The 15217-nt window shown below is 38.8% G+C and overlaps 1 protein-coding gene across 1 annotated transcript; it reads left to right on the forward strand.

The window, feature by feature from the left end:
• Nucleotides 1-10259: 10259 nt before the first annotated feature.
• Nucleotides 10260-11204, forward strand: LOC113838737 (vomeronasal type-1 receptor 4-like). Its single transcript, XM_027434283.1, has one exon. The coding sequence runs from the start codon at nt 10260-10262 to the stop codon at nt 11202-11204; it is 945 nt and encodes a 314-aa protein (XP_027290084.1).
• Nucleotides 11205-15217: the final 4013 nt, after the last annotated feature.

Genomic DNA, 15217 nt, shown 5'->3' on the forward strand with positions numbered 1-15217 from the left:
AGAAACAAAATTGCTTGACATGTCAATCTTCAATCCCTCTACCTTTCCTCCTCTCCTGGCCACTACTAATTCCCTACTCATGCCATACCCTTATGCTCCCCAGGGAGTGTGAAGCCTTCCAAAAGTGGTCTTCAGAACCTGCCATATCCTTTTGATAGCACCTAAGCCCTCCCCCAAGTGTCTAGTCTCAGGGAGTAACCCTCTTTGTGGAATGAGCTCCAAAAGTCCATTCCTATGCTAGTGATAAGTACTGATCTACTACAAAAGGCCCCAGAGATTTCTGAGGCCTCCTCACTGACTCCCGCATTCATGAGGCCTGGATCAGTCCCATGCTGGTTTTCCAGCTATCAGTCTGGGGACCAATAGCTCCCCTTGTTCAGCTCATCTGTTTCTGTGGGTTTCACCACCCTGGTATGGACTCCTTTGCTCCTCAGTCCTCCTCCTCTGGAACTGGATTCCAGTTCAGTTCAGTGTTTCGCTGTGGTTCTCTGCTTCTACTTCCACCAGCTGCTGGAAGAAGGCTATATTATGGCATATGAATTAGACAACAATCTCATTATCAGGAGAGGGCATTTAAGGCAGCCTCTCCACTGTTGCTTAGATTGTGAGTTGGTGTCATCATTGTAGCTCTCCAAACATTTTCCCAGTGCCTGATTTCTCTTTAAACCTATAATATCTCCTTCTGTTATATTATTGCTTATCTTGCTCTATTCTGTTGTTCCCCCAACTCAACCTCCCTGCCCCATCATGTGTTCCTCAAACCACTTTTATGCCATTTTTTCATCCTGTGGTGGATAAGGGCATAAAAATGTAATTGGTAGAAACAGTGCAAAACTATGAACAATGTTCCATGGCTTCATTGTAGCTCTCTAAATTATATAGATCTAAATAGAAATAAAATGAATTTGGTCCTGGCCTAGTGTTCTTTTGTTTTCTCCTTTTCTATTGAAATTAGAAACACAATTGCTTTATATGTCAATCCCACTTCTCTCTCACTCCCCTCCTCCCCTGCCTCCCCACTAACTCCCAATCCATCCCATGCCCTTTCTGTTCCCTAGCGAAAGTGAGGCCTTTCATAGGGGGCCTTCAGACCCTGGCATATACTTTTAGATAGTGCCTAAGCCCTCCCCCATGTGTCTAGTCTCAGAGAGTATCCATCTATGTGGAATTGGCTCCCAAAATCCATTCCTATGCTATGGATAAGTACTAATCTATTACAAGAAGCCCGATAGATTTCTGAAGTCTCCTCACTGACACTCACATTCATGTAGCCTAGATCAGTCCTATGCTGGTTTCCCAGCTATCAGTTTGGAGACCAAGAGCTCTCCGTTGTTCAGGTCAGCTATTTCTGTGGATTTAACCAGCCTCTTCTTGACCCCTTTGCTCATCACAACTTGTCTGCAACTGGATTCCAGTTCAGTTCAGTGTTTAGCTGTGGGTGTCTGCTTCTACTTCCATCAGCTGGAGAATGAAAGCTTTAGGATGGCATGAAGTTAGTCATCAATCTCATTATCAGAGGAGGGCATTTAATGTAGCCTCTCCTCTGTTGCTTAGATTGTTAGTTGGTGTCATCCTTGTAAATCTCTAGACAGTTCCCTAGAGAATGATTTCCCTTTAATCCTATTATGTCTCCCTCTATTATGGTAGAAAGTAGAAAAACATTACAAAGAATCAATGAAACAAAGAGTTGGTTCTTTGAGAAGATCAACAAGATGGATAAACCTCTATCCAAACTAACAAAAGACAGAGAGACAGCATACTAATTAACAAAATAAGAAATTAAAGGGGGGATATAACAACAGACAATGAGCAATTCCAAAGAATCATCAGGTCATATTTTGAAAACCTGTTCCACAAAATTCAAAAATCTAAAGGATATGGACAATTTTCTGGACAGATATCACTTATGAAAATTAAACCAAGAACTGATGAGCAGTTTAAATTGACCTATCAGGCCTAATGAAATAGAAACATTCATCAAAATCCTTCCAACCAAAAAAAGCTCAGGACCAGATGGCTTCACTGCAGAATTCTACCAGAAATTCAATCAAGAGCTAAAACCATTACTCCTCAAATTGTACCACACAATACAAGCAGAAGGGACATTACCAAATTCTTTTTTCGAGGCCACAATTACTTTGATACCAGAGTCACACAAAGATACAACTAAAATAGGGAAGTACAGACCAATATCCCTCATGAACATTGATGCAAAAATACTCAACCAAATATTGGTGAATTGAATCCAAGAACACATCAGAAAAATCATCCACCATTATCAAGCAGGCTTCATCCCAGGGATGTAAGGATGGTTCAACATATGAAAATCCATCAATGTAATCCACCATGTTAGCAAACTGAAAAAGAAAAAACACATGAACATCTCACTAGATGCTGAAAAATCCTTTGGCAAAATCCAACATCCCTTCAAGATAAAGATCGTGGAGATAGAACAGGAATAACAGGAAATTATCTAAATATGATATAATATACAGCCAACCAATAGCCAACAACAAACTAAATGGAGAGGAACTCAAAGCAATTCCTCTAAAATAAGGAGCAAAACAAGGATATTCACTTTCTCCATATCTCTTCAATATTGTACTTGAAGTTCTAGCTAGAGCAATAAGACAACAAAAGTAGAACAAGGAGATATAAATTGGAAAAGAAGAAGAAAAACTTTTACTATTTCAGAGGACAGGATAGTCTACCTAAGTGACCTGAAAAACTCTACCAGGGAGCCTCTACAGCTGATAAACACCTTCTGCAAAGTATCAGGATACAAAATTAACTCAAAAAATCAGTAGCCATGCTATATACAGTTGATAAACACAATGAGAAAGAAATCAGAGAAACATTACCCTTCACAATATACACAGACAACATAAAATATCTTCAGGTAATACTAGCCAACAAGGTGAAAGACCTGTACAGTAAGAACTTTTAATCTTTAAAGAAAGAAATTAAAGAAGATACTAGAAAATGGAAGACCTCCCATGCTCTTGGATAGGTAGAATCAACATAGTTAAAATGGCAATCTTGCCTAAAGCAATCTATAGATTCAAGGCAATCCCCATCAAAATTCCAACAAAGTTCTTAACAGACGTTAAAAGAACAATATTCAACTTCATATGGAAAAACAAAAAACCCAGGATGGGCAAAACAACCCTGTACAATAAAGGAACTTCTGGAGGCATCACCATCCCTGACTTCAAACACTATTATGGAGCCATAGTCCTGAAAACAGCTTAGTATTGGCACAAAAATAGACAGATAGACCAGTGGAATTGAATTGAAAACCCTGATATTAATCCACACATGTATGAACACCTGATTTTTGACAAAGAAGCTAAATCGATACAATGGAAAAAAGATAGCATCTTCAACAAATTGTGCTGGCACAACTGGATTCAGACATGCAGAGGATTGCAAATAGATCCATATCTGTCACCACATGCAAACTTAAGTGCAAATGGATAAAAGATCTCGACATAAATCCAGCCACATTGAATCTTCTAGAAGAGAAAGTGGGAGATACTCTTGAAAGAATTGGTATAGGAGACTGCTTCCTGAATATAACACCCGTGGCACAGACATTGAGATCTACAATTAATAAATGGGACCTCCTGAAACTTGAGAAGCTTCTGTAAGGCAAAGGACACAGTCAGTAAAACAAAACGATAGCCCACAGAATGGGAAAAGAGTTTCACCAACCCCACATCTGACAGAGGGCTGATTTCCAAAATATACAATGAATTCAAGAAACTAGCTACCAAAACCCCAAACAATGAAATTAAAAAGTGGGGTGTATATCTAAATAGAGAATTCTCAACAGAGGAAGCTGAAATGGCTGAAAGACACTTAAGAAAGTGTTCAAAATCCTTGGCCATCAGAGAAATGCAACTCAAAACAACTCAGATACCATCTTACACCAGCCAGAATGGCTAAAATAAAATACCAATGACAATCCATGCTGGAGAGGATGTGGAGAAACAGGAACATTCTTCCATTGCTGGTGGTAATGCAAACTTGTAGGACCTCTTTGGGAATCAATATGGCAGTTCCTCAGGAAAATGGGAATCAGTCTACCTCAAGATCCAGCAATTCCTCTCTTGGGCATATACCCAAATATTGGGCATTCATACAACAAGGACATATATTCAACCATGTTCATAGTGGTATTCTTTGTAATAGCCAGAAACTGGAAACAACCTAGATGCCCCTCAACTGAAGAATGGATGGAGAAAATGTGGTACATTTACAAAATGGAGTACTACTCAGCTGAAAAAGGAGTGGAATCTTGAAATTTGCAGGCTAAAGCAATAAGACAACAAAAGAAGATCAAGGGAATACAATTTTGAAGTCAGAAGTCAAACTATTGCTAGTTGGTGATGCTATAATATATATGAGCAAGGGAATTCAAGATCATGAAGGCAAAATCTAAAGAGACAGCTGAATCAAACTAGTGGGAACTCATGAAATCTACACCAATAGTGGTACAACCTTGAAGAGACCGAAGAAGATCCTTTCCATGTGAGAGAAAAATTGTGTAGCTGGGTCTATCTGAGGGACCAATGCTCACAAGACAAGCATCTATCCCTCGAGCATGAGCTAGCTTGTTGGAGCCCATTCCCTATGGTGGGATGCCATGTTCAGCCTGAATTCACGTTGGAGGGGCTTGGTCTTACATCAACTTAATGGTCCATGGTTGGTCAACTTCCCACGTCAGCCATTACTTTGTGGGAGTAGTAGATGAGTGTGGGTAGGGGAGGAGATGAGGGGAGGTGGGAAGATTGTTGCGAGGGAGAAATTTGGTTGGAATGCAAAATGAAGTTTAAAAAATAACCTTAAAATTATGCTTTGTTGCAAATAGATTCTTCTTTCATATAATACATCCTAACCATAGTTTCCCTCTGTTCAATCCTTCCAAACTCCACCAAACTTTCCTCCCCAAAGGATCCACTCCGGATCCCTCATATTTCAGAACAGAATATCCAACAAGTGACAAAAACCAACATGACAAAATAAAATGCAATAAATAAAGACCCCTCACACTGGTGCTGGAAAAACAATCCAACAGGAGACAATGAGTACTCACATTGATTCCGCTAAAGTCAGGAACAGGATTAGGCTGTCCACTCTCGGCTTATCTATTCCATACAGTACTCAGAGTTCTAGCTGGAGCAATAAGACAACAGTAGGAGGAGGGCCTGGTCCTGGCAGAACATATAGTGCCAGACTATGTAGACTCCACACGGGAGCCCTTAGCAATGAGGGGGAGTGGACTAGGGCTGGGCTGGGGGACAGGTGACAGGGGTGGGAGGAGGCAAGTGGTGTTGGGAGCACTGGTGAGAGGGAGAACTGTGGTTGGAATGGAAAATGAAATCAAAAAAACAAAAAAGAAAAAAATCAAAATTTAGGTTATTTTATGAACACACATTTCATAAGGAGTGGGTCAATAAGAAAGAAAATGAGAGCAAGATAATCAATTCAAGACTTGATTAAAATACATATGCATGTATAAAACACTCAGTTATCTTAAATAATAAAGGTTAAATAAAACCTCTAAAAATTGAGAATGTTGGTTTGTGTTGGAAGAAGTCAGCGAAGTGTGGAATCCAAAGGGGCAGAGGGACTTCTCTCACTTTTACACGAATCTGACCTCTAAGATTCTAGCACCTTCCACAGGAGACCCAGTCTTCATTCAGGGATCATGAAAACTCAGTGCCTTTCCCTATCACCTTATGCCACTGGGTAAATACACAAGGAACTCTAAAATGTCTTTGCTAATTAAAAACTAAAAATTTTGTTTATGGTCTAGTCTCTCACACCTGGTGCTGTCCTTGTCACTGAAGGTGAAATGAAAATTGCAGTTCTGGAGGGAGGTGAGGTCACAGAGTCACAGACCTCTACATCACCCTTGTTCTAACTCTCCCACACTGAGGCTTATTAATGACTCTGGATCTGCTCATTGAACCCACCAACCTGCGGAGACAAGAAACCAAGTGAGTACTGTGTATTTCAGTCTGAGTGGTAAAATTAGAAAAAAAGAGAGCGGCCTGAGCAACTGTTCATCTCTTGTATAGGATCTTGTGTAGAAATCCAGACTAGACAAAATGCACAAGAATAAATTGTATAGCTAAGAGATGAGCTAGACAGATCCAAGTTTTCCTAACCATGTATCCATTTTATTTCTTAGTATAATATATGTTTTCCATCGATTGTGAGTGTGAGTAAGACAAGGATAATTCAGCCCAAATCACTATCAGTTTAAGGTTTTTATTAATAAGTCAATGTGATAATTCACAACACCTTTCATATTGTGGAGACTATATCTTCAATAATAATTATTTTGAGCTTATTTCACTTTGGTTTCATGTCATAGAAAACAGTATAATGAAAATTAATTCACACACATCCCATAGAAGAGCAGGATGTGACTGTGATTGTGGAGTATAGAAGCAGTACATGAATATCTAGTGAATGGCATTTATTGACATTGGAAGGCAGAGCCTTGTTCATGGTCCACCAGTGTTCTATCCCTTGGCTAAATACGCATTAACACTTAGCATGATCAATACTAACACTGGGAGGCACTTAATGCTCACACTGGACAAGATTAGAGATTTTACATTCTTCTCATTGCATTATATCATTTTACATGCATATTTCTGTGTGAATTCATTATACATTTCATTCTAATGTTGTTCTTAATGTAAGAATTAGCAAATATGACAGATGTGTTTTAAAAATCCTTTAATCACAGAACTTTTCTGGAAGAGAAGGCACATCTCTGTAAACTTGAACTCACCATGGTCTATATAGTGAGTATTGAGACAGTCAGAGCTAGATAATGTGCCCAGTTTTGTAAAACAATAATATCGGAGCACAAAGGCAGGCAGATCTCTGTGAGTTTGAGTGCAGCCTGGTCTCCAGAGCGAGTGCCAGGATAGGCTCCATAGCTACACAGAGGAACCCTGTCTCGAAAAACGAAAATAAAAGGAAACAAAATAATTGTAAAGAGTACATACATACTGAATGTTAAAAGTAATATTTTAGCAACTTAGTATACATCACATGGTATGGCTATTAATCACATATTAGTGTTTCCTTTTATAATTTGTACAGATTTAATGGTGTTAGTAATTCCTCTGTGTACCTAGCATATTCTTCATCCCAGAAATGTTAGCAATTCATATTTTTGGTGGCATCATATATATCAGGTCCATTCTGTAATTCTGAAAGAAAACTGGAAGAAGAAATAGTTTTATGTCAGGTCAGACCATGCTGAAATCAATGCCCCCAGATGCACTGGAATTTGAGAGTACCTAAGAGATAATCCATCATGTAAATGTTAAAACTATTTGTTTCATATATTTCTTTATTTTGTGTTAATGTCTGTTTTCCCTGCATGTAAATATGAGCGTTGTGAGAATTCAGTGCTTTCAGAGGCCAATAGATGATGACGAAAGCCGCTGAAACTGGAATTCCAGACAGATATAAGGCACCCTATGGTGCTGGGGATCAAAATGGGATCCCCTGCAGACACCAGCACATTTTTCCTCAGCACTGAGCATCCTCTATATTTACAGCACAAGGCATACAGTAGGATACCAAAAACATGAACAGAAATCAAATGAGCAACACAAACTACAAAGAAGGGTGTAGTATGCTGCAGATCTCCTATCATGGTTTTGTAAGCACAGCCTGAGGTGACTGTGTTTCTGTAACAATTTTTATGTTCAAGTCTTCGCAATATTTACTGTGACTCTAAGCAATTTTTGCTTTAAAGAGTCCCAAGTCCTTGTGATTCTTAATTTAGTCCATTAAACTGGAAATACTGGTATTGTCTTGACCCTACAGTTTTAAGAAGGTGAAAAACTGAGCTCATGGCAGTGACTCATACATTGTCATGGCTGTTTTACACTTAGACTAGTCCTATTTAAATCACAAAATTATTCTTTCCATTATTCGCTTACCATTTTATAGAATTATAGAAAGCGAATGTTTTCATGTGAGAATGCAAGATGTCCATGGATCTAAGCAGTGTGATCACACTCTACCTTCTGTGCAGAATCTATAACCAGTGTGATCACACTCTACCTTAGTGCAGAATCCTACAATTCTTAAGACAAAGGTCCATGTGCATTATCAGATTTTTCTTAGTGACCTCACTGATATAATATGAAAGTAGTTTCAGGCTGAAGTTGATGCTGATACCTGTCTCTTCTGTTTAACATTGCTCTTACTTCCCTACAACAGATGCAGTAGGATCCCAAATACTTGGCAAAAAGTGGAATAGATTCCTCTTGTTCATTGTCATTCAAGGAGTCTCCAACACCACAACAGTCTCACAATGAACCATCTAGTCAATAATTTAATTTCTTTCCACACATATGTGTCAGGGTAGGTGAACTGGCATGAATTTCCTAGAATGTTCCTGGCCTCTCAGCAAGGTAATGATCCAGGGTAGGTAGAACTTTTAACAGTTTCCAGAGATACTGGGTTTTCATTTGTCTCCTGTTGAACACTAACTATCTTAAAAAGTGTTATAGCTGCTCCCTGCACTCCAGAAAGATGGTCCAACCCCTTAACAAGGCAAGTGTAAACCAACCTTGAAGGCAGGGACAAGGGGAGTTGATACTGCCCCACCTGAGGTCGGTGGCCAGAGTCTCTCAGAATAACCTGCTACCACTCAAACCCAGATTCAGTCCTTGAGTTGGTCCAACCCAACATCTACCCTTTCTAGAACCTCATGCTTGAGCTTCTGAAGGGACTTGTCCTCTGGAAGAATACTTAGAGTATCTCCAAGACTTGTGGGCCTGCCACAGAATACCCCAGAGGAATTCCAGTGAGGATCCAGCGATGATGGTTTACCAGAAACCAGAGGCTTTAACCAGACCAGTGGCTCAAGGCAATGAACATTTGCTTAAAATATCTTCTCATAGAGGATCTTTTTAATCCTCTCATGGGACCCATTACAGTTTTCTGGGCTTGACACACACTAACTCCCACATTAAAATTTAAAAGCTAAGAAAAGACAACGACACAAGGTTATTGTGATCCTTTTCAGCTTGTATTTCCTCACATAATAGAATACTTTCAATTTCTGATATATCCATTCTCTAGAGTGTTTTTCCAGTGCACAAATAAAGGAAACTGCTATTATCTGGTACTTCCGAAGGTCATCAGTTTGTTTTAAATTCTTCATATTCCAACATAATTATACAAGCTGACTGTCATTACATGGTCGAATGGTGAGTGGAGCAATTGCATCCTTCCTGTGGCTTCTTGGTTCAGCCTGGGACTAATTCACACCTGCTTCTCCCTACATTTTCAGTGGAATCTCACCCTTCTTAAAAGGGTTTAGACACATTCCCTGAGTGAATAGAATAGAATATTGTGTCTTGAGAGTCTTCTCCGAATGCACTGATGAGCTGCCTAATCCAAAGCCACATTCTTCTCCCATTCACAATCTAGAATTCTGATTGGTGACACAATGTCCCAAACATAGTTTGAACAGAGATCGTGAACATTCCTGCATTAGAAATCATTCTTCAGATAGTGACATTAACCTTATGATTTCAGCTGACACATTTCTGTGGGCTATCTTCCCTTTGAATGTCCACAGTCATCTAACAGCTGTACCCTAAGAATGTACATATCTGTGTTTCTGTCTATGTGGTGTGACTTGCATAAAAGATAGATTTTAACATAAGATACATGTTGTTACTTAAATCATCATTTGAATACATTTTATGCCTTTTATAAAATTTTCATTTGTAACTGTAGAAATATCATGAATAGTATTAAAAGATTTTCATTTTTCAGATTTTAATGTAAATGAGATATACAATAAAAATTGGCAAGTTTTTAGTTTGGTACAAATCATTGAAATTTTCTTCATATACAGCATAGTTAGAAAATGCTGGTATATTACCACAGTCTTGGATTATGGTTCCTGGTATTGCCTCTTGTACCAATTGCTTCTAACAGGCCAAATAAAATATCCCACAATTTGACATACTCTATGATATGATGAAGACATATCAGCCATTCACATAGTCATGACCAGGCTTTAGACTTCTTAATGTCCATATCATTGTAAGCTATAATTGAAAATATCATAAACTTGGAGAAATTTTTGTTATGTAGTCTAGTCTGGTTTGGCGATTTTGCCTCTCTTTAGATTTTGGGTTATTAACATTTTCATTCATTTTGACCAGAGAAATGTCTTTGTCCATTATTTAAAGAGAATCATGCCCAATAACAGAATGTATTTCTGGACTCTGACCATCAAAATAATTTTCTTATCAGTAACTACAATAGGAATTCTTGGAAATTTCTCTGTGTTTCACTACTATCTGGTCTGCTATGGAGACTGCAAATTAAAGACTTTAGATATGATTCATGTGCACCTGATGGCAGCCAACACCCTGATCATTCTCTCTAAAGGAGTGCCCCACACGATGGCAGCTTTTGGTTTGAAGCAGTTTTTAAATAATTTTGGATGCAGATTAATTTTGTACATTGTAAGAGTTGGCCGCAGTGTGTCCATTAGCTCCACCTGCCTCTTGAGTGTCTTCCGGGCTTTCACCATCAGTCAGAAGGAATCCTGTTGTAAGGATCAAAAAGTCAAAGCTGCTAAGTACATTGGCTTCACCCTTTCCATTCTCTGGGTCTCATACATGTTGATACATTTCATTTTCTTTGTGAATCCACTTATCAAAAGGTATAGTAACAATGTGACAAGAAAACAAGATTTTGGACACTGCTCTACTGCAAGGCGGGATGGAATCAATGACTCACTCTATGCAGCATTGGTGGTGTGCCCTGAAATCTTCTTTTCTTTGCTCATGGCCAGGTCTAGCGGCTCCATGATCGTCATTCCGTACAGACACAAGCAGAGGGTTCAGCACATCCGCAGCACCCATGGTTCCAGCAGAACCTACCCTGAGTCCAAATCCACCCAAAACATCCTGGCACTTGTGTCTACCTTTCTGGCTTTTTATACTGTCTCTGCTATCTTACAAGGCTGTGTGGCTCTTTTGTCTAATCCTAGTTGGTGGCTGCTGAACATCACTCACCTAAGTTCTCTATGTTTTCCTTGTTTTGGACCCTTTGTTCTTATTAATCATTACTCAATGGTTTCAAGACTCAGTTTCATCTTGATGAGGAATATAAACTCAGTTATTCTTAAATAAATGGTATAGTTATAGAGTATCCACTTCCTTACTCACCCATCTCACTCACAAGTCAGAACAGAAAGTTAAAGAGGGAGTCCCTTGTCTTGTAAATATGAATGCAAATGACATGTGTCAGAGTTTTCTCAGCTGGTTGAATTAGCTGTCCACATTAGCCTTTCCTCCTGTATGAGGAAGATTTCACTCTTCAACTTTCAGCGTCAAGGCTTCCCTTTGTCCAAATGACATACAAAAGAGCTAGCAAAAATGTTCTCCATCAAGCTACCCTTCTTCTGGCTTTCATTAGTCCAGGGCATGCTGAGTGTTGGTTACTTCACAGAAATCATATTGGTCATAAAATCCATCTGCAAAGAAACTAATACAGTGGCTGGCCAGGAAGTTGTGCTTCAGGAGTCCCCTGTCTATTTACAACTGTTCTAGTCTTCAGCAGTACCAGAAAGTTTCTTCAATCTTAACTTCCTACATCCCCCACTTTCAGATGCTATAGAGACAATCATATTAGCTTGCTCTGAAGCTGGTACCAACAGTCTTCACCATCTCCAAACAGAGCACCTCATGAGACCACGTATTGAAAAACTATTATCCATACCTTTTACCTCATGCAGAAATTGAGTGCAAATAAATGGTGGTTTCAATGTCATCTTTATTTTTCTTTGCCAATATTTTTGAGAAATTTTGAATCTCTGTCCATCATGGAGATTAGAATGTCAATTTCTGTTTTATTTTTTGTGTTGTTTTCTGGTTTGACAACAGTGTAATGTGGACTTCATTAATAAAGTTTGGAACATATTTGGCATATACATTATGGAAATCAGTTTTCAGGGTCCTCAAAACAATAAATAGAGCTGATATATCTCCCAACCTTTACACTCAAAGGAATATATCCAGAAACCTCCATTTATTTCCATAGATATTTCTGCCCATCCATGTTTATTGCTGCTCTAGTTACATGCAAATAGAGCCCACATTTATATCCATGAATATATAAATCTATAATCAATTTTGTGCTTACACATGAAATGGTATACTATTAAAATATTGTTAGACATGAAATCACAAAATTGTAGAAAAATTGATTGCCTTATAATGAATAAGATTAATCCAGGTATTAAAACTCAGAAACAAATCACATGTTCTCTTCCTATAAGGTGTGAACCTGCATATGTGTATAGGTGAGTGCAACTTTACTATCAGGTTTCCAAACGAGACAAGGAAAAATAATGTTAGTTATGGAAGAAGATATCAAGATAATTATTGTTTCTCTTTTCAACTCATCCATTTTTTCATCCTGTGGTAGATAAGGGATTAAAAATGTAATTGGTAGAAACATTATGAAAACATGAAGAATGGTCCATGGCGTCCTCTTAGCTCTCTGAAGTATATAGAACTAAATTGAAATAAACTGAATTTGGAGCTGGCCAAGTTTTCTCTTCTTTTCTTTTCTCCAGTTTATAGTTAAATTAGAAACAAAATTATTTTACATGTCAATCTCAGTTCCCTCTCCCTCCCTCCTCCCATGCAACCCACTAAATCCCTACCCATCCCATACAATTTCTACTCAGTAGAGAGGGTGAGGCCTTCTATAAGGAGGTTCTTCAGAGTCTGTCATATCCTTTTGCATAGTGCCTAAGCCTGCCCCCTTGTATCTAGTCTCGGGGATATCCCTCTCTGTGAAATGGGCTCCCAAAGTCCATTCCTGTGCAATGGATAAGTACTGAGCTACTACAAGAGGCCCCAAAGATTTCTGAGGTCTCCTCACTGACACCCACATTCATGGGGCCTGGATCAATCCCATGCTGGTTTCCCAGCTATCAGTCTGGGGACCAGGAACTGCCCCCTTTTCATTCCCCTTTTTCAGGTCAGCATTTTCTTTGGATTTAACCAGCCTGTTCTTGACCCCTTTGCTCATCACTTCTTGTCTACAACTGGATTCCAGTTCAGTTCATTATTTAGTTGTGGGTGTCTGCTTCTACTTCCATCAGCTGCAGGGTGAAGGCTCTAGAATGGGATATAAGTCACTCATGAATCTCATTATCAGGGGAGGACATTTAAGATTGCCTCTCCTCTGTTGCTTAGATTGTTAGTTGGTGTCATCCTTGTAGCTCTGTAGACATTTCCCTAGCACCTGATTTCTCTTTAAACCTATAGTGTCTCCCTCTATCATGGTATCTCTTATCTTGCTCTTTCTCTATTCTTCCCCCACTCAACCTTCCTGCTCCCTCGTGTCCTCCTCACCCCTGCTCTTCTCCCCTTCTCTTTCTCCTGGATCCATCATCCCTCCCACATGGTTCCAATTTGCTCTGGAGATCTGGTCCCTTTCCCCTTCTCAGGGGACCATGTATGTCTCTCTTAGGGTCCTCCTTGTTTCCTAGCTTCCTAGCCAGCTCTGGTGGTTTACCCAGTAAAATTTGCTGAGGGAAGCAGAGGTCAATAAGAAATATATATATTTCTTCTCTTATTTAGGTATGGTGTTCATATGGCTTTTAAAAATGTAATGTATCATTAAATAGATTGTAGTAACCTATAATAGTCAAAACTTATATTTGGGTTAGTTAGGTTTCCTAGATATACAGCGATATATTTGAGATGTATAGTTTTCAAACGTTTCAAAGACCTTCAGAATATGGCACTTAAAATGTTTTAGGGTTTTTCATGACAGACACAACTGAGCCTGGCAACACCAATTACTTCTGAGAGGAAGGTGGGCATGGAAGAAACTCCTTATGAATTTTGCCTTCAACGTGGCGAGATGAACCATTTGGGCAAGAAACTGCTCTTGCCTGGATTGTTTGACAGTGTGCTGTATAAACTGGACTTGCAGGACCCACAGGAAAGTGACTTCAGAACTTTATGCAACAGTCCTGAAAAGTTCCTGCTTCATGGGAGCGTCTGCCAGAGAATCTATTGAACAGAGAAAAATGATGTAAAACACAAAGGCCCTTTGACTGAAGATGGATGCACTAGCATTAGAGAGGAACTTCAGGTGACTGTCCAGGCAGTGAGATGTCTCTGTCAGTTTTGAGTTTATTCATTATTATTCTGAGGCCTTTGATGGAGTTGAAGATTATGTACATAGTTAGACTGATCCTCACTAAATAAATAATACATAAAATAAAACTGTAAAATAAAATGAAAACTGAAACAATTAAAGAGTAATAGAGGGTATATACTATAAGATTTAGATTAGAGTAGAATATTCCGGAAAGAACACAAAACAGGAATTATGCCATATATCAACAGATGACACTCCATGAAATTACAAAGTTCCTGCTCAACACTGCACTCTACCGGTGGAGTGCTCAGAGATCCCCCTGAAATTTGAGAACAACTTTCTCAGCTTTACTTCAGATAAAGAGCTGATAGTCAGTATTTACTAAGCATTGTAGAAACTAAATAACAAGGAAAGAAATTTGCCAAATATAAATGAGTTAATGAAATGATTTTTTAAACAAGAAACACAAATGGCCTACAAACTTTTATTTTATTTTATATTTATTTGATTTTTCGAGACAAGGTGTCTCTGTGTAGCTTTGGAGCCGATTCTGATACTCGGTCTGGAGACCAGGCTGGCCTGGAACTCACATAGATCTGCCAGCCTCTGCCTGACAATTGCTGGGGTTAAAGACATGTGCCACCAATCCCTGGCACCAATAAACATTTAAAATGTAGTTTACACGATCCTTTCATGAAAATGAAAATATTTAATAAAATACTGGAAAGTTGAAACCAAGCACACATCAAAAATATCACTCGCCCTGACCAAGCTGGTTAAACCCAGAGATGCCAGGTTGGTTCAATGTATGGAAAATGGTCAATATAATCTACTATATAAACAAACTGAAAGAAAAATAACCACACGATTATCTTGTTAGATGCTGTAGAAGCCTTCAACATAATCCAATACACCTTCATAATAAAGGTCTCAGACAGATCTGGAATGGAAGGATCATAGCTAAACATAATAAAGCCGATATATAGAGCCAACAACCAACATGAAACTAAATGGAGAAAAA

The sequence above is a fragment of the Cricetulus griseus genome, unplaced genomic scaffold (assembly GCF_003668045.3).
Source record: "Cricetulus griseus strain 17A/GY unplaced genomic scaffold, alternate assembly CriGri-PICRH-1.0 unplaced_scaffold_11, whole genome shotgun sequence".
NCBI lineage: Eukaryota > Metazoa > Chordata > Mammalia > Rodentia > Cricetidae > Cricetulus > Cricetulus griseus.